Below are 17,607 nucleotides of genomic sequence, written 5' to 3'. Positions count from 1 at the left end.
GGAATCCTGCCGGTGAGCCAGCACCAGGAGCCATGGAGCTGCAGGTCTGCCGCCCCGCCGAGAAGCGGACGGAGGCAGCAGCTCAGCTGGAAATCTTGGTGGCAGGAGACAAGGAAAACAGCGGTGGTAACTCATCTGGGAGCTGCGTCTCCTGCCCAGGAGCCCCTGCCATGGCTCTGCCTAGGAAAGACCTGCCAGCCCTGCTGGAAACGGAGCTTCTCCCCTGGACAGACACCACCCCAGAGCCCTGCTCCCCTGGTTGCCTGGCATGACCTAGGTCATACCACAGGGATGCTTAGCTCCCTCTTATTTGTATATGGCTGATTTGTCTCACTAAAAAGTGTTTCCTGGCACAGCAAGGGTTTTTTGTTCACAGCTTATGGCCTATTCCAGTGTTCTAGTCAGGGTAATCTAACTGTACACATATGGCTAGAATGGCCTTTTGAAGTATGTACATACGTTGTGTGTACCACGCAATACTCTTGCAGTGGGATTTGAAGACCTGCAGTGACACTTTCCAGAGATCACGGAGGCTCTCTGTAGCTGCTAAACAGCTCCCCTGCTTGGGTAGGGACACTTCCCACGTATGCTTTGCACAGCAGACTCAGTTTTGAAAGGAAGCAGCAGAGAGACACTAGTTGTCTGTCCTGGGTAGCTGGTTGTTCAGGGCCTTCTCCAGGAGAATTCATGACCTTTGCAAACAGCATTCCTGACTGCGTGCCAGCTTCACAGATGCAGGAGGATGACTCGGCTCATGAGGACTGGAGGCTCTGCCATCCCCAGCGCAGCTCTCCGCGTTTGGCACCCAGCTGTCGACACGCATCCCACGATGGGGCCGAGGCACTCCAGCTTGAAACCGCCGCTCGGTCAGGAGAAAGACAGCTCTGCATACATCCCGGCCTCCGCAAAGAGTGGGAGCAGTAGCTGTGGCAGGTGTCAATCTATGCCAGATGTCACCTTTCCCATGGAGAGCACCCTGCATGAGGGAGGGAGTATGGAGCACACCAGATCCTAGGAGAGCTCTTGTCAGGGCGCATTACATCCGTTGGTCCATATGGATGCAGACAATTTGCTGCAGGTGGCCCTGCCCTAGACAGTGTGGGCCTAACCTCGTCTGTACCTCTTGGCCTTGGGGACCAAAGTGGACCCACTATATATTCCCAAGTCTTCCAGCAGGCCCAGACATAGCATTTAATGCAGCACAGGGAAAGCTTATGAGTAGCAGCTTAGCATTAATCAATAAAATGTGGTTAGACTAAACCTAAGTTATACGACTAAGGAAGAATCAGAGACGCAACACAGATATGAGTCAGAACTTTGCATTGGCTAGGAAAAACATGGACTCCTATGTGGCATCACTAATTATTAACTAACTCACGTTGAGATAAAATGGCACCAACTGATCTGTTAATATCCATGAAAATTAGACAGATGCAGACATTTTACATTATTAACACAACTAAAGCATCCTGTCCAGCATCCAGATTGCTTTCCTCTGACCTTAAACCCATTGTTAACACAAAGATTCCCATCTGCAGCTGCCTGAACCCTCTTGAATCTAGGTAAGATTTTTCTGCCCAACAAGTTTAATTCCCTGTTAGTGTTCTTGCAAATAATCCTTCCTTTTGCATTCAAGGACTTATTTTTTTCTTCTCTTACATATATTTTTATTTTCATTTTATAGGCACCTAACCACTGCTGGCATACCCCTCATCTCAGTGCAGTGCGTGAATTTGCCACATCACTTCTGCATGGCATTATTCTTTATTTATTCATTGCATTACACCACTGAACTACCAGGGAAGATTCTTTATGTCTGCCTCCATGAAAACGTAGTCTCTCTGAGGTGGGTTCCTTCAACTCGTAAGAATTTCTAAGCTTTGATTTGACGGCCAGTACTGGGACTTGCTTCCTGTCACTCATGTCAAAGAAGTGCCCAGCTAGAACTGCATGTTCTAAATCCCTCCAACATCTGCTTTGTAGCGGGCTGTCATCTCACCCATGGTGCAGAGTAGCATTCACACCAGAATGTACTCCAAAACACCACGGCATGGCACAGCCAAAGTGATTTATGCAGAGGACTGCTGCTAATTCCAGAAGTGACAAGGTCTGGCACAACAAGCAGAGTATACCTGCTGATCCATCTCTGTACCCAGATAGCTAAATGCCTATTCAAGACTAATATTTTACTTCAGCTGATGAGACTGACTACAGCTGTGTGCATCTCAAGGCACTAATTTCAGTTTGCAGCAGAAAAGCATCTACTCTTCCAAGCAAAGAATTGCATGAAGGAAGCTTGCTAGCATAAGGAGATTGTTACTTTCTTTCCAGAGGAATCAGAACTAACATAGGGAAGTTGGTTTATCTTCATTTCCGATTACAAAAGCACAAACTTTAAATCCACTGTATGACAAGCATGAAATCAGATTAAAGTTTCCCCCGTGTATTCTGATGTATTCTGATTTGAGAATTCTAGCTTTCACGTCCTACCTGCTAAACACTTCTCTGTTTCATATCTGTTTCCTCATAATGAGGAGTTAATACAAAATGTCTAAGAGGGTCTGCCCTTTTTCTTATTCTCACTTTGCTTGATCTGCCTTCATGAGCTTTTAACATCACCACATTGATGAGATAATCAAACATGCAAGCATCTGGATTTATGGGGATGTGACCAGAAAGTATGAGAATGCAGGGTTTTTTTCATATTCTCTCAGCACTTTTTTAATCTCAGTCTGAGACATTCTTTGTTTTCTCTGGAGTCAGAGCTAGCCCAGGGAACAGTGGCAGAGTACTCTGAGGTCAGGCTGATGGTGTAAGGTGCGCTGTCACGTTCCAGAATTCGGTTAGCGATTCCACAGTGAAATCTTTTTAGCTCTGCACTGACATCTTTACCTGAAGAAGAGGGAATAAGATTGTCTGCACTGGCAAAGTGACAGTGTTAGAAGACCCAGCACAGAGTTATCTTCCTTATCCTGTATAATTACTTTGTGCATTAATCAGCGGAGGTAACAGGGCTGATGCCATGCCTACAAAAGCAGCAGTAACTTCAGGATTATTTAGCACCCATACAAGAGCTATATATCCCTAAGCAATTCACAGCAATAGATCAATAGTTCAATGGTTGCAGCTATGTAAGGAGTGAGATGCTCAGTGCTATGCATTGCTATGGGTGACATTTTCACATGGTATGCAAAAACAAAAAAGCTCACAGAGGGCCCAATTTTTCCAACTGTATCAGCTGGTTAAATAAAATATATTATCTCTTTGTACAAACCTTGCTTGTAAAATTAAAGATTTGTTTACACTGGACTTCTTAAGCCTTGATGAACCTCTTTGCAGAGCTCTCCAATATGAACGTTTTGCAGTAGCGCACACTGGGAGTCTAACTGGTGTGGTTTGTGGTTTATTGTTTATTAACCACCTACGAGCAAATTACCAGTAGTGAAAGGTACCTATGTTGATAGGCAAGTCTTAGGAGCAGACAAGCCCCGCATCTCCTGAGCATTACCAAATACAGTAACTCTCCAAGGAGTTTGCAACAGTAGGAGGTCTGAACCCCAATGTTAAGGCCAAATTCCAAAGGACGACGATTGCGCAAAGCACAGGAATTCTGTCTTTATTGGTATCCCTCCTCCCCGAGAGGCTCAGAAGCAAGGAGAAGACAAGACAGGGGTTGAAAATGACACGCTCTGTTGTGCTGGGTCAGGCCGTCCCCGGTCTAGAGCAGGGCTGAACGCCCAGCCAGCACGGGAATAAAAACAAAATTGATGCGCAGCACAGGCAACCCAACAGAGCGATTCAAGTGGCTGGTGCTTGATATAAAACGGTTTAGTGTTGGCCTTGCAGCCCGTACAAGGAGGACAAGTCGCTTTTCTGCGCGGCGGAGTCATCTGATGTTTGCTTTAATTCCTGGAGGGCTGGGGGAGCGCCAGTCAGAAGCTGCGGCAGCTGCTTCGTGCGAGGAAGAGGCCAGCGCTCGCCCTGACTCACCATTTCTTTCCCAAAATCCCCCTCAGCGCCTGGAAGCGGAATCGGGGGCCGGGGGCAGCTCTGAGCCGGGGAAGGCGGGAGGAGCAGGCCTCTCTGAGGGGGAAAGGCGGCGGGCCCGGCCCGGGGTGAGGCGGCGGGAAGACCCCAACAAACGGTTCTTCTTCGTGACGGCAGGCAGAGAAATAGCCCCCCACCCCTTCCCGGAGGGGCTCGCTCTCTCACACAGACGGTGCCCGCCCGGGGCTGCCGCCGCTGCCCCAGCAAGCCCCGTCCCCCGCCGCTGCCCGCCTTCCCCCCCTCCGCCCCCGGCCCTTACCTCATTGCCACATTCCCCAGCGAGTGAGCTCAGCTGTTCGCGCAGCCTCTCTCCTTTTATGGTCAAACAACTTTGCCTGGGCGAGGCTTTTTTTTTCTTTTTTTTTTTTTCCGCGAGTTGGTAGGAAGCCTTTGGGCTCAGCAGCTCCCCCCACCTTTTCATTTCTGCTGCCTTTTTCCCCGGCCAGGCGAGGCGGGCCGAGGCAGCCGGCCGTGCGGGGGCTGAGGAGCCCAGCCCCGCCATCTCCAGCCCCGGGGGGCGGCATTTCCCCCTCAGCCTCGTCCCCTGAGGTGAGTCTCTTCCCTCGGCTCAGCGAAAAAGCTTTTGTCTGTGGCCCTGGGGCTGGTATCGAGCGAGCGGGGGGTCTCCGGCCGCCCCCGCCGGGAGGGTCGGTCGCCTCTTGCGAAGTCCCTCGGTTTGGGGTTGATTTACGGTGGGGGCCCGTGGGGTTTGGGGTGGTTTTTTTGCCGTTCCGCAGAAGGGAGGTTCGCGTTCGTGTGTGTGTGTGTGGATGAGGTGGGTTTTCTTCCCTGCCGGTAGAAATGGAGGGGAGCCGAAGGCTCCTGTGTGGCTGGGGCAGGGGGACGAGGGGGGGGGTGTTGCCGGGTTTTACTCGGGACAAGCTCTCTTTTGTGCGCCTACGGATGAGCGAGGCACCTACGGAGCCTTTTTCCAGATGTGCTTGAGAGGGAGGAATCTGGGGCTCTTTGTGCGTGAAACTTGTTTAATTTGTGAGTTTCTGCCTTTCTGGGAGTGCCCTGAGAAAGCGAAGACGCAAGTGCTTGCAAAGTCGTAGAACTTCCTAATGTTTTAAATATGTTTGCATAGCTTTTTGGAGTTTTTCCTTTTTTTTTTTTCTTTTTAATTTTTTTTCCCCCTGCACGGCGAGGAGGCAAGCCCAGCATATGTGGGAGAAGTTTATAGCTCTGAATGCCCCCCTCCCCCAGCTCGCTTCTTTTGAGGCTCTACATTGCAGCTTGCATGGCTGATAGGACTTTGCTCTCTTTGAAGCTTTGTAACTTTGGGCCAGGCTGCGAGAACTTTCTGGAATTATTCTGTATGAGAGGATGAAAATAATCTTAACTCCTAAATCTGTTCACAGTCTGTATTTTCTGCTATAGTTCTCCCTCTGACCCTCCTCAGCTGGGAGGAAGTTGGCAAACAGGGGAAGAGCAGATGCGGTGTGTCAGACCACGGTGCTGGGCCAGCTTTTACGGGGGCTCCCTGTGTGGCTGGAGCCAAACTGCTTTCTACCAACAGAGATGAAAAATAACACTCAGCTCTCTGCTTCCTCAGGTTCCTCCTGCTTTCGCTACCTTGGGAAAGGAGCTGAACTTTTAAAAGTGGTGTCTTGGGGTCAAAGAACTGAAAGCTGCCTGGGTGCATAAGAGGTGGCAGACCCACCATGGGACCTTCTGGGAGGTGACCCTGCTGCTGAGGGAGGCGTCGCTTGGTTCTGTCCTCCTACGTCTCCTTGCTCTCTGTTGGAGAGAAAGTGTATGAAGCAACTAAGTATCCTGGCTGTGTCCTTTGGGGACATCTTTCTTCATAGCTCCACTTGAGTCATCCTAAATGCTGTTACAGCAGGCAGAAAAAATCTCTCCCCTCAGGGAAAATGTGAGGACGAGAAGGATTTGAGATTAGGTCTACTGGTGTGACACTCCCTCTCCAATAGCTTTTACAAACAGTTAGTGCCACAGGACTCACATCAGCTGTGTGTTTCTGGTAAGGCTTAGATGGTGTTGGCAATGCTGCAGGGCTGGGGGGGTGACTCGCCCCAAGGCCAGCCTTTTTCAGCCTGTTTGGTCAGTGTGGGGTGGACCGATAAACAGAAGTGAGGACGAGCAGGGGCAGCTGCTGGATGGAGACAGCCCTGAGCAGCAAGGGCCTTAAGTGCGACATAGCGTACCGGGAAATGGGCCCCTTTGGGTTAAGGGAGATAGCAGCTGCTGGTAGCAAAGCCAGGACTTTTTTGTGAAGCAGCCAATGTCCCAAGACTGTCTCTGTGTTGACTAACCCCGGTATGGATCATGATCAGAAGTGACGTTGTCACTGTGGTGTTCTGCTCATAATGCTGTTGCTTCTGGTGGAACCACTACCAAGTGGTTCATTACACCATGGTGAAACAGTGGAGCACGAGGTAGAAGTCTCCAAAGAAAGGCTGGAGGTCTTTTTAATAGCTTCTGTAGCTTGGTGGGAAGCTGCAGACTGGAGGGTGTTGGTCAGTCCCTTCTGACTTGCAAGTCTGTTGACCCCTAACAAGTCTTGAGGGATGGAGGACAGACCTTGCTAATTGCTCTTTTGCCTTGGCCCTTTCCCATGCTGGATCATGTGGGAAATGCTCAGCGCAGCTTTTTGGCTGCTGCTTCTTTCTGTCGCAGCCTCTTCTTCCTTTTGAAAAGCCCAGAAGAGTTTGTCGAAGTGCATGCAACTCATCGGCCCTGCATAAAGGGAACAAAAAAGTGGAGCAGCACGGACTTCACGTTTGTCTGTGTTGTCACGCGCTTGTGACCTGGGGAAGCTGTTAGGGGTTACTGCATCTTGCCGCGCTGCACCGTATCGTGGGAGCGCCTAGAAGGGGGCATGCGGGTCTTATCAGCAGCCACTGGTGAATTAGCGGGTGGGCGGATGTTTGTGGCACCGGGGCTGTCTGTCCCAGCAGCTGTTATTGTCCGTGTGGGAGAGGCCGGCAGCGTGGAGGGCCACCGACTGGAACATGCCAACTCGAACCGCTGGCACAGAGCCCCGGTGCTGGCGGAAGCACTATTGTGCTGGGGTGTTAGGAGGACTGTAGGCACGCCGGCCTTTCCAACAAAGCGTCTGGCTTCGTGGAGGTTTCTAGCGCGGATGAGGTTTGTGGCCTGGGTGGCAGGACCGAGGGAAACGCGGCTCTCCTCCTGAGGCGAGAGCCGCCTCGGCGGGGCTGTGGGCGAGCCCGGTGGTGGAAGGGAGCGGGTCGGGCCTGCCCTCCGGCTGCAGCGGTGCTGGCTGCCGCCCCGGCACCCCACGGGGACGGGGGGCAGCGTGGGGAGGGGGGGTCCCGGTCGGTGTGCGGAGAACCGGCCCTTCCCGGCGGGAGCGGGCAGCGGTGCAGCCGGGAGCCGCGCTCGGCCTCGCCGGGGGGGGGGGCAGGACGGGGAGAAAGCGGGGGCCAGGGCCGGGAAGGAGGGGGCTCTGCCCGGGGATGTGACACCAGGCAGCTCCTTCAGCCGCCCTGTTGTTCTTCTGCCGCGGCTGCCTGCGCTCCGCCAGCATGCTGGGGCCTGGAGGTAAAGGATGGAGGATGCGGGGGTGTGCCAGGGTTGGGGGGGGCAGTGAAGGGGGACATTACCGGGGCTGTCACAGGCGGAGGTCAAGAGGAACCGGCTGGCCTTATCGGGTGAGTGGCGGAGAGGAAACGCTAATTCCAGTTTTGGGAGAGGGGGTGCGGGGCACCCTCCTTCGGGCGTGCGGGGCAGGCGACGCTGGCTCTGGTGCCCGCCGCTGTCCGCTCCAGCGGGCCTGCGCGCAGGGTTCTCCTCCAGCGAAGAGATTGGTTTTCTCTGTGGCAGGAACCCCTCTGCGGTTAACGCCATACCGAGCTGAAGCGGGGAAGCGTGCTGGCTCATTCGAGCTGTCTGCAGTTTCTGTGCCTCTGCTGATCCTGGAAGTACTCTGTGCTCTGCTCGCGCACCTCAGCCTCTGGCTGGACTTAAACTCCTGTATCCCTCTGTTTTATGTGTTTCCCTCCATTAATTTCCCCTCTGGCCCAAGGCTGACTTCATATAGGTTTCCTCCCTCTTCTCTCCTGCCAGGTGCTGAGAAGATGGCCTCCCCGGGTGCCCCAGGGACCCGCATGACATCCACAGTCAGTATCAACATTTCTACCCCTTCCTTCTACAACCCGCAGAAGAAGTTTGCGCCTGTGGTCGCCCCTAAACCCAAGGTGAACCCCTTCAAGGCTGGGGGTGCGTCAGAGTCGTCGCTGCCCCCCCCTCCTGGAGCTGGCGCCCAGCGTGCTCAGATGGGGAAGGTGGGGGAGATTCCATCAGCGTCCGTGTCCCTGCCGGCAGAAGGTAGGTGAGGGCTGGCGTGGCAGATGCGAATACGCGTTTCTAAATTCTCGGGGTGTAAGGTCCGTAACTGGGCTAAACATGAGGATAAGGGCATCTCTGCTGTAAGTGATGGATACTCTTGCTGTGGAGGCTGGCAGGCTCCAGAATGAGATAAAACGATTGTAAAGGGATCTTAAAGGATGTAGTGTCTCCATTAGGAAAGGAGGTGGGAAGGCAGTCCTGCATTATACTGATGCTGGAGGAATGCAATGGATTTTTCATAGTATTCCCTGAGTGCATAATTGTGTAACTGCAGTCAGTTTCTGGCCAGCATGTCTGAGAGCAAGTATGTTGCAGGGAAGTTGACCCTGATGGCGATGAATCATGCTGTTCTCTTTCTTGTTGATTCATCTCGGCACAAGTTTGTTGTCTCTCACTGTAGAGACCCTTCTCTTGGACTCTGCGGTTGCCATCTTTGCTGCTGGAGGTGGGGAAGGAGAAATAATTGCATGAAAAAAATGGGGGAAGCAATCATAAACAGGAAGTGAGACTTAAGAGTTTCTATGGCTGGTAGAGTTTTATACTTTTTCCTAGTGGTTTGGGTTGGGCGTGTTTTCCTGTGCAGAGTGACTTCTTGCTTCAGTGTGGTTTTCTTTTTCTTTTTTTTTTCTTTTTCTTTTTTTTTTATTTCCTGTGGTGGTGGGGTGGTTTTTTGTTTTGTTTTTTGTTGGTTGCTTGGTTTTGTGTCCTCTAAGAAGCAGAAGGTTCCTGGTTTTGTGGCTCCCTAGTTGGAATTGATTAGCATGGGGCCACTGGAAATTTCCCTATGGACCTCTTGCTAATGCTTGGTGCTGCATATTACCCCAAGACTCTATCCTCAGTCAGGTCATGCATGTTCAGATAATGCTAACTGCTGATTTAAATTTCTTTCCTTTCACTGTCTGGCGTAGGCTGTGCAACACTGATGTTTTCTAGGTTAGCATGCTAAGTTAGTGGGCAGCTGACCTGACGGTAGAAAGGCTGGTCCTGTGCTCAGAGGAGATAAATTATTAAGCCATTTTTTCCATTTCTTGAGTCACAAGGGCTTCAGCATGTTGGTGCTTCTGTCTCCTAGAATTGTACCAGCTAACTCTGGTGGCCTTTTTCTCATACATTGTTGGCTGGAATCTTGTGTTTGCAATGTAAGGTTTTATCTTAGGCTTTATGATTTTCTGCTATAGTTGTGTGGATTAGGGATGTGCCTGTTGGAAGGTCTCAAACTGACACAAATACATTACCTGAAGTACAAAAGTAGACGGATGTTAAAAATTATTTTTCAATACACAGTGTGAGTGGAAGATTGGGTATTGTTTGCTCCACTTCTCCCTTCCTTATAAAGCTTATTATGGAGGAACTAACTTGACAGAAAGATTAGCGAAAGAACCATTTGGCTTAAGCTGCTGTGTCACCATCAGGTGAGGGCTGCCAGTGAGACACCTGAAGTACAGATGAACCACCAAACTCAGTCATGAGAGAAATGCATCTCTTCAATCCTTTGCTCCCTTTCTTATACACTCCCCACACAAACAGTAGTGTAACATAAAGCCATAGAAATTGGTCTTTTTGTCCTAAATGACAGGATGGCTAAGTTAGTATTGCTGTAGGAATGTTATATTTAGTATTGATCATTGTATAAATCTGTTATAGTAACATTGTGGGGAACTTTTTTGTTTGTACGAGTAATTCATAAAACAGGCTTTTTATGAAACAATGTGACAGCAGATCAGGGCTTAATTTCTGCAGTATTCTTTATCGTTTCAGTAAACCAAAAGGCAAGCATATGCAAGCTTGATCCCAAACTGTAGTTTCAAAGAAAAAATACCAACCTAGTGTTACTTCCCCATCCAAGCAGAATTTCTGTGGCACAAGAAGGCTTGGAAGAGGTGCTGCATACCAGTGCAGTTTATGCATTCCACTGACTAATAAGATTTCGGCTTTCATTTTCTGAAAGGGCAGTATCGTCTCCCTTGGGTTGCAGATGAGAAGTCCTTATAAAGTCTGTTGAGAACAGCTGGGTATAAAGATGAGACAATTCGATTACTCCTGTTAAAAGTTGCACATGCAGTAGCAGGAGTGAAAAACATGGTCTTTCAGCTTACTGCTGGTTAGGGCTAGCTAGGAAGAGAGGTGGTTGCCCAGAAGAAGGGATGTGGAAGTTATGCCTCTCGCCTCCTCTTCAGTGTTCTTTGCTGCTTGGATGATAAGAGGACAACTTCTATACATGGTGAAGGGAGGAGGATTCATGTTAATTTGACTGTTGTAGTAGAAGATGTCTCTTTTTTTGCCTGTTCCATATCTTCAGCAAATATCAATAGGTGGAAGCAATGGGGTTGTCTTCTAGGAGATTGAGGCACTCTGGTGCTTTTCAGCCTGCTTAAAAGGGTTCTGGAAAATTTCTCATGTCCTAATCTGTGTTGGTACGGGGACATTTTAGGAAAGGAAAGCTGTTTTCATCTCCCAGAAAAATAAAGCAGTTTCAATGATTCCTCATATGCATAAGGGGTAGTTGGTCTGACTTGCTTTTTTTCCCCCTACTTGTTTCTTGTAGCACTTACTAGCCAGATGTGAGGTGCCAGCTTATTCTCCTGTAATAATGCAGGCTCTTCAGGGTCCTGGGTTGTCCACTGGCATTCCTTCTAATGCTGCTCAGTATTCAGCAATCTGAGCCAGTTACTGGCAAGAGAAGCATATGCTAGGGACCAAAGAATGAGAGGAGGAGTGGGAAAGGGCGTAGTAAGACATGTGTCTCAGTTATACAATAACTATTCCCAGTGACTGATTGCAGTAGCTACTGAGGAAAGTTTGTATGATGGCAAATAGCTTTGGACAAGGTGAAAGCCAGCCTGTGGAGTTCAGTTGTCCTTGATAGGTGCTGGGGTCCCCTGGGTACTGGGAAACTACTCTCTGTAGTACCTTCAAGACCCCTCCTGGGGTTTGTACTGGCTAAGAGTAAGAAATGATCCAAACTTGCTTTTATTCTCATTCTTCCCCATAGACCTGCCGCTGCCACCTCCTCCCCCACCTGGAGAGGAGGCAAGTTTCTCCGCAAACTGTGCTTTTCCCCCACCCCCCCCACCCTTTGAAGAGCCTTTTCCACCAGCCCCAGAAGAAGTTTTTCCTTCTCCTCCTCCTCCTCCTCCGCCGATGTTTGATGAAGGGCCTGTGAGCAAGGTACCTGCCCCTCAGGTGAGTGAGGTCAAGGGAGGTATAGTTGCATGTGATGCTCTGTGAGTTGGGACAACTTCTCTCTACTCTCTGAACTTGGCAGCAGGAAGCCCTGAGATCTGGGAAAGCAGAAAATGCTACCACCCCATGGACCAGCATAGGTTAGGGTCAACTGGCTGGGCTGCAGCTCTGCAGATGAAGGACCTGGGGTTCCTGGTGGACAGTGAGTTGAAAGTGAGCCAGCAATGCACCCTTGTGGCAATAAAGGCCAACCACATGCTGGGCTACATTCATGAGTGTAGTCGGCAGGACAAGGACAGTGATTATTTCTCTCTTTGGTGCTAGTGAGGCTGCATCTTGGAGGACTGTTTCCAGTTGGGCTCCATAGTATAATAACCCCAGAGGAGTATTGAACTAGATGCAATCCAGCAAAGGGTCATAGTGATTATTGGGGGTTGAAGCATGAGATGCGAGAGCTGGGTTTGTTCAGCCTGCAGAAGAGGAGGCCAAGGCAGGGATCTAACTGCAGTCTGCAATACCTAAAGAAGGGCTGGAGAGAAGACAGATTCTTCTTACTGGGGCACAACAAGAGACAATGGACACAAGTTGCGGCAACGGAAATTCCCGTTGGACAGAAGAAAACCCTGTTACCCTCCAAGGGTGGCTCAACATTGGCACAGGTGCCCAGAGAGGCTGGGGAATCTGCATCCTTGGGGATGGTCAGAAATCACCTGGACAAGGCCCTGAGCAACCTGGTCTAGCTTGGGAGTTAGCCCTGCTGTGAGCAGGGTGTTGGACTAGAGATCTCCAGATGTCTTTTCCCGCCTAAATCTCTCTGTGAGTTTCTCTGGGCTGTGCATTTTCCCACTGTTTGTAGACCTTGGAGACTGTGCCCTGTTCATCTTCACCAACTTGCTATCTACTCAAAGCAAGGAGCAGATCTGGACCACAGTCCAAAGTGTCAAAATCTGCTATTGTAAGGGGATACACCTGGTTCTCTGGCTGTTCCTGTAATGTGCTCTGCTCCCTCTTTCCTCGTGGATGGTGGTATAGGTACGTGGCAAGATGAGCAGCATTGATCTTGAGATTGACTCACTGTCCGTAATGTTGGATGACATGGAGAAGAATGACCCCTTCAAATCCCGGGTGAGCTCTCCAGAATGTCGCAGGTGGAAGGCGAGATGACTGGTTTGCTGAATGGAGGGAATGAGAAGGGTGCTACTGAAGATTAAAATGTCTGGATAAAGCATAGCACAGAAGTGAAGGACCAGAAAGCATAGATCTTGGAGCTTGTCAGGTCTGCTAAATATGTAACAGTGTGGGAACTCTTAGTGTTGTGGGTCTGGGATTGCTGCTGACTTACTACTATAGACAGGATATTTTCTCTTCCACCTTGCTGATAACTGCCTGATAACTCTGATGCTTCCCTTTACAGGTATCTCCAGGATCCACAGGTTCTCTGGAGAAACCATCAGCCCCAAAAGCCCCTGTGGAAATACCATCTGCACCCAGAGATACTCCTCATTCCTTTCCTTCCAAGTTCACTCCAAAGCCAAGTGGAAGCTCACCTTTCAAGCCCCCTGGAGTGGATTTGACCCCTTCCCCAACCCCGTGGGCAGCCCCACAGCAACGCAAGGAGCCCCTAGCACCAGTCCCTCCACCCCCTTCTCTCCCTTCTGCTCAGCCTACCCCTAAATTCACCCCACCCCCTGTTGCTGGCTCTCCTAAGTCTGGGTCCAAATCAGGTGCCAATGTTCCCACGGCTCCCTCAAACTCTACAAGATATCCTACCTCCCTTCAGACTCAGTTCACAGCCCCTTCACCTTCAGGTCCCTCCTCTCGGCCACAGCCTCCCAATTTCACCTATGCCCAGCAGAGGGAAAGACCCCAAGTGCAGGAGAAGCCACGTCCCACAGAACAACCTGCTGCTGCAAAAGACTTGGTAAGGGTTAGAGCCATGGGACCAGTGTCTTTGAACAGGCACAGCAGCGCTGGGAGTGAAACTGGAGGATGAGGAGGGAGGGTCTGGCCCAGGCTAGGGGAAGCTGTTAGGCATCTGAAAGAGAGATGTAACTAGAGACAGTGGTGGAAAGGAGTAGGACTTCGTGTAAAGGTGGAAGGAAGCAAGCACAGTGGATGACAGATTGTTCCCTAGAGAGAGACAGATGAGAAGTAAAGGCAAGAGAAGTAGGTTTGTTAGGGACAGAGTGGGAAGGAGTCTGTCTATATGTGACCTTTGCGACTGAATGTTTCCTCTTCCTGCAGCATAGACCTGCAGGCTCCAGTGCAGATCCACCTAGGGGAAATTCCTGTCTGACTATGAAGGAGGTAGAAGAGCTGGAGATGTTGACCCAGAAACTAATGAAGGATATGGAGCATCCACCCCCAGCAGAGGCTGCTACTTCTGGTGCGTTCCCTCAGTGGACAGCAGTAGGACTAAGATTGTTGTGAGGTTTCGTCTCTCCTAATCCCTTTCTTCTTCCATTGACAGAGCTCTGTGGCTTCTGCCGGAAGCCCCTGTCACGAACCCAGCCAGCTGTGAGGGCCCTGGACTGCCTCTTCCACGTGGAATGCTTCACCTGCTTCAAATGTGAGAAGCAGCTGCAGGGGCAGCAGTTCTACAACGTGGATGAGAAGCCCTTCTGTGAGGACTGCTATGCTGTGAGTCACTGGGATAAAAGCTGCTGGAGAGAGCTGAGCTTGCTGTGGTTGCTCTCTCTTGCTTTTCTTTCTGCCTTCCATCTTGCCTGTCTGTGGTGTAGCCTCCCAGGGGTGGGGGATTGGATTAATGTGTCTTACTTGTTTCCTTTGGGCTCAGGGGACCTTGGAAAAGTGCAGTGTCTGCAAACAGACCATCACAGACCGGATGCTGAAGGCCACTGGTAACTCATACCATCCCCAGTGCTTCACCTGCGTGATGTGCCATACCCCTCTGGAGGGGGCTTCTTTTATTGTGGACCAGGCCAACCAGCCTCACTGTGTGGATGACTACCACAGGTATGGAGAGAGCACATGCATGTGGTGTCCGACAGAAGGCATGTTGCCTCGCACCTGTTTAATTTTGCTGCAGTGTGGGGTTGGGTTGCCCGTGTGATCTGTTGGACGTGAAGTTAAAAATGAGTCAGCAATGTACCTTGTAGCAATTAAGGACTTTTCCCACCTAAACTTCTTTGTGATTTATTATTCCTCTGCTGCTAATACTATTGTACAGCAGTGAGAAACTTACATCGAATGTCGCCACAGTGGTCATGGTCTCCTCCATATTTTTGTGTGTTGCAGGAAGTATGCTCCACGCTGCTCAGTCTGTAGTGAGCCTATCATGCCAGAGCCTGGAAAGGATGAGACAGTGCGTGTGGTGGCACTGGAGAAAAATTTCCACATGAAATGTTACAAGTGTGAGGTAAGCCTGGTGGCCCCACTCCTCCCATCTCTCCCATGCCTGTCATCAGCAACTGGGCACCTTTGTTGTCTATCCTGACCAACCACTAAGGTTGTTTTGAATGAATCTGGAGCATTTTGAAGCAGGTTCAGAAAACGATTAGACATTCACAGACCACAAGCCCATGAACAATGACTATGTAGGGTTGTAGTCTCTAACATCCCTAATACAGCAGCTGTGTATACTGGAGGAGCATGCTGGGATCACAGAAGAGGCTTGCTCTTCCTTCAAAATAGTATCTCCCATTAGCACCATCAGAGACAGAGCGGTGGTCTGTGAACCATCATCCTGATGCAGTGGGGCATTTCTCACATCCTTGAATGTGTTTACCCTGCTGTTGGCTGTCATTGAGCTCCCTTGCTCTTTTCTTTCCCTGTTTAGGACTGTGGGAAGCCCTTGTCCATTGAAGCAGATGAGAATGGGTGCTTTCCACTGGATGGGCATGTGCTGTGCATCAAATGTCACACTGTTCGTGCCAAAACAGCACGCTGAGGAGCTTGGCGTGGGCATACCCTTGAGACCCCTGCACTCAATACTCTTCCCCTCCCTGCCATTGTCCTACCCCCCTGCCTGACAAGGCAGATTGCTTCCAATGGAGACTATGCCAGCACAGTTCCTTACTCATGTAGGATTCACCGCTCCTAGACTTCACTCTGCACACCCACCAAGAAAAGACCTCTTCTCCTGTTGCCACTTCCTGGCCATAGTGCATTCCAGGTTGGGGGCTGTGATGAAGGTGAGTGCACAATCTCTGTTCCCTCAAGACTGAAGGAGAAGAACCAGACCTCCACCACCGCCTGGTGGAAGTAGCAAGAACGACCTGGTGGCAGGTGCTGGGAAGGGCTGAGCATTCTGTTCCACGGAGCCAAGAACGGTGATTTGACATTGGAAGGTGGAAGCCTCCATCTCAGCACCACTTCTCTCTTTGATTTTATTTTTTTCTTATGCCACCTCATTATCAGGATGTCTTCCCCTGCCCCCTCCCTCACTCCTGGGTTAGAGTGTGGAGGCAGAACATATTGGGAATCTCTGTTATCGTTGCTGGAAAAAGCTAACCTACTATAGCTTTTCTGTCTCTAATGGATTTTACTGGCTAACTGTCTTGTCACTTTTTTTTTCCTTAGCCAGATTAGACTGGCAATGTTTGGAATCCTACTCTGTTTCTGAGTTTGGAAACTTTTTTTAAAAAATCTTTTTCCCTCCCTGAAATGAATTGTTGCCCAGTGTGGTTTCTGGACAGCCAGGCTGGGCACCAGAGTAGCAGAGCAGTCCAAAGAATGCATGTTTACAAATAAAGACCGTCATAAGGACGGGCAGCACATGGTGAGGAGGCGTCTCAGTGCGTGGATGAGGATTCAGCAGACTGACGAACGTCTCCCCGTTCTGGTAGGGATTCTTTCACTGCTGTCAGTGAAAGCTGCAGTGTAATTGCAATGTACTGTTTGGCTCTAAGTGTTACTGCACTGAGCCCCATTTCCTGGACTAGAAACTCTCAAACTGAACAAACCCTTTGAATAACTACACTGTCCAACCACTGTATGCATTCAATAAAATGTGGGTTTTTTCCATTAACATATGTCTGCTGTATTTGTTCAACTACCCGTGAGAATTGCTGTCTTGAGCAGTAGGGAATGTATAGTTGCTGTTCCACCTAGCCTCTGGAGATGAGGAGTCTGAAAATGGCCTGTCCACCTCTTGGTCTCCTTTTCAGACTGTTTAGTTTCCTACTTTTCTGTGCCTGAAGAGTAGCTCTCACTTAAAGCAGTGGAAGGCTGCATTTCAGTACAGCAAGATTGTAGTCTGCCTGATGTGTCACTGGGAGGTGAGTTATTACAATCCACTTGCATCAGACTGGAATAAAGTGGTCAATTTGCTTGCTTTGCCTTAACTATTGCTACTCGGAAAGTGTTTGTGCTTGGTGTTTATGGTTTTAAGCATGATACTGTCTTGGTCACTGCAGGTGAAACTCTTCTATGTGGTAAGCATCAATGCTTCTACACTTCAAAGACATGAAACCTACTCTTGTTCTCTTGCCAGTTTTGGGGTAATCTTTAATGACTCCTTGCAAATTGATCTAGTAAATGCTTTGAGGTTTCCTATAGGATGAGAGAATAAACAAATTGTACATTTGCTTTCTTTTTTATCTGAGTTCTTGCTGGTTTGTAGGCATTGTTTTGAGTGGTCGTTTCTAGATTATGTGATTAAAAGCTCATGCCCACAAACACAAAGGAGCACAGAGGAGAGAAACGGTGACGGGCGAGAAGGACTCTACCCCAGCTCCTCGCAGAGCTATCAGAGGACTAGAACCCTGGTTGCCTGGGTATGGAACCTGTCCAGTGGAGTCAATGGGAAGGGCTCTCTGGATCACCTTGTGGATTACATGGAGGTTAGTCCCTCTGAGGGGCGTGGGGTGCAGGGGAAGAGCATTTGGGGACTGTACAGCGCTTGTTATGGGATGTGTAGGGCCAGAATCAAAGGCAGGGAAAGGGAGTGATCGAGGAGAGGAAGCAGCGTGGGTAAGCTGAGGGGAAAAGGGCACAGAAGGGGCTGGCTGCACGTACGCAGCACACTTGTCTGGCCATGCCCTGTGTGTCATCAGTGCAGTCTGTCCTGCCTTCTTACTA

General features: G+C 49.9%; 1 protein-coding gene across 3 annotated transcripts; it reads left to right on the top strand.

Moving 5' to 3' along the window:
- Window positions 1–4,466: 4,466 nt before the first annotated feature.
- Window positions 4,467–16,555, top strand: ZYX (zyxin). 3 transcript variants are annotated; one of them, XM_075034606.1, is made up of 10 exons: window positions 4,467–4,596; window positions 8,101–8,361; window positions 11,375–11,565; window positions 12,598–12,690; window positions 12,980–13,486; window positions 13,810–13,951; window positions 14,036–14,205; window positions 14,363–14,541; window positions 14,824–14,944; window positions 15,365–16,555. In XM_075034606.1, the coding sequence occupies exons 2-10, from the start codon at window positions 8,112–8,114 to the stop codon at window positions 15,473–15,475; spliced, it is 1,764 nt and encodes a 587-aa protein (XP_074890707.1). In that variant the 5' UTR covers window positions 4,467–4,596; window positions 8,101–8,111; the 3' UTR covers window positions 15,476–16,555. The 3 variants fall into 3 exon arrangements, with proteins under 3 accessions (XP_074890707.1, XP_074890709.1, XP_074890708.1); XM_075034607.1 differs by lacking the exon at window positions 4,467–4,596 and adding an exon at window positions 6,007–6,031; XM_075034608.1 differs by lacking the exon at window positions 12,598–12,690.
- Window positions 16,556–17,607: the final 1,052 nt, after the last annotated feature.

Source organism: Buteo buteo, chromosome 8 (assembly GCF_964188355.1).
Source record: "Buteo buteo chromosome 8, bButBut1.hap1.1, whole genome shotgun sequence".
NCBI classification, from domain to species: domain Eukaryota; kingdom Metazoa; phylum Chordata; class Aves; order Accipitriformes; family Accipitridae; genus Buteo; species Buteo buteo.
The sequence above is the reverse complement of the archived record's forward strand: the minus strand, read 5'-3'. Positions and strand labels throughout refer to the sequence as shown.

Coding starts and splice junctions, on each gene's coding strand:
- ZYX (XM_075034606.1), top strand. CDS start 8,112: ATGGCCTCCCCGGGTGCCCCAGGGACCCGCATGACATCCACAGTCAGT. Junction 13,487..13,809: donor CTGCTGCTGCAAAAGACTTG/GTAAGGGTTAGA, acceptor CTCTTCCTGCAG/CATAGACCTGCAGGCTCCAG. Junction 14,945..15,364: donor TGAAATGTTACAAGTGTGAG/GTAAGCCTGGTG, acceptor TTCCCTGTTTAG/GACTGTGGGAAGCCCTTGTC.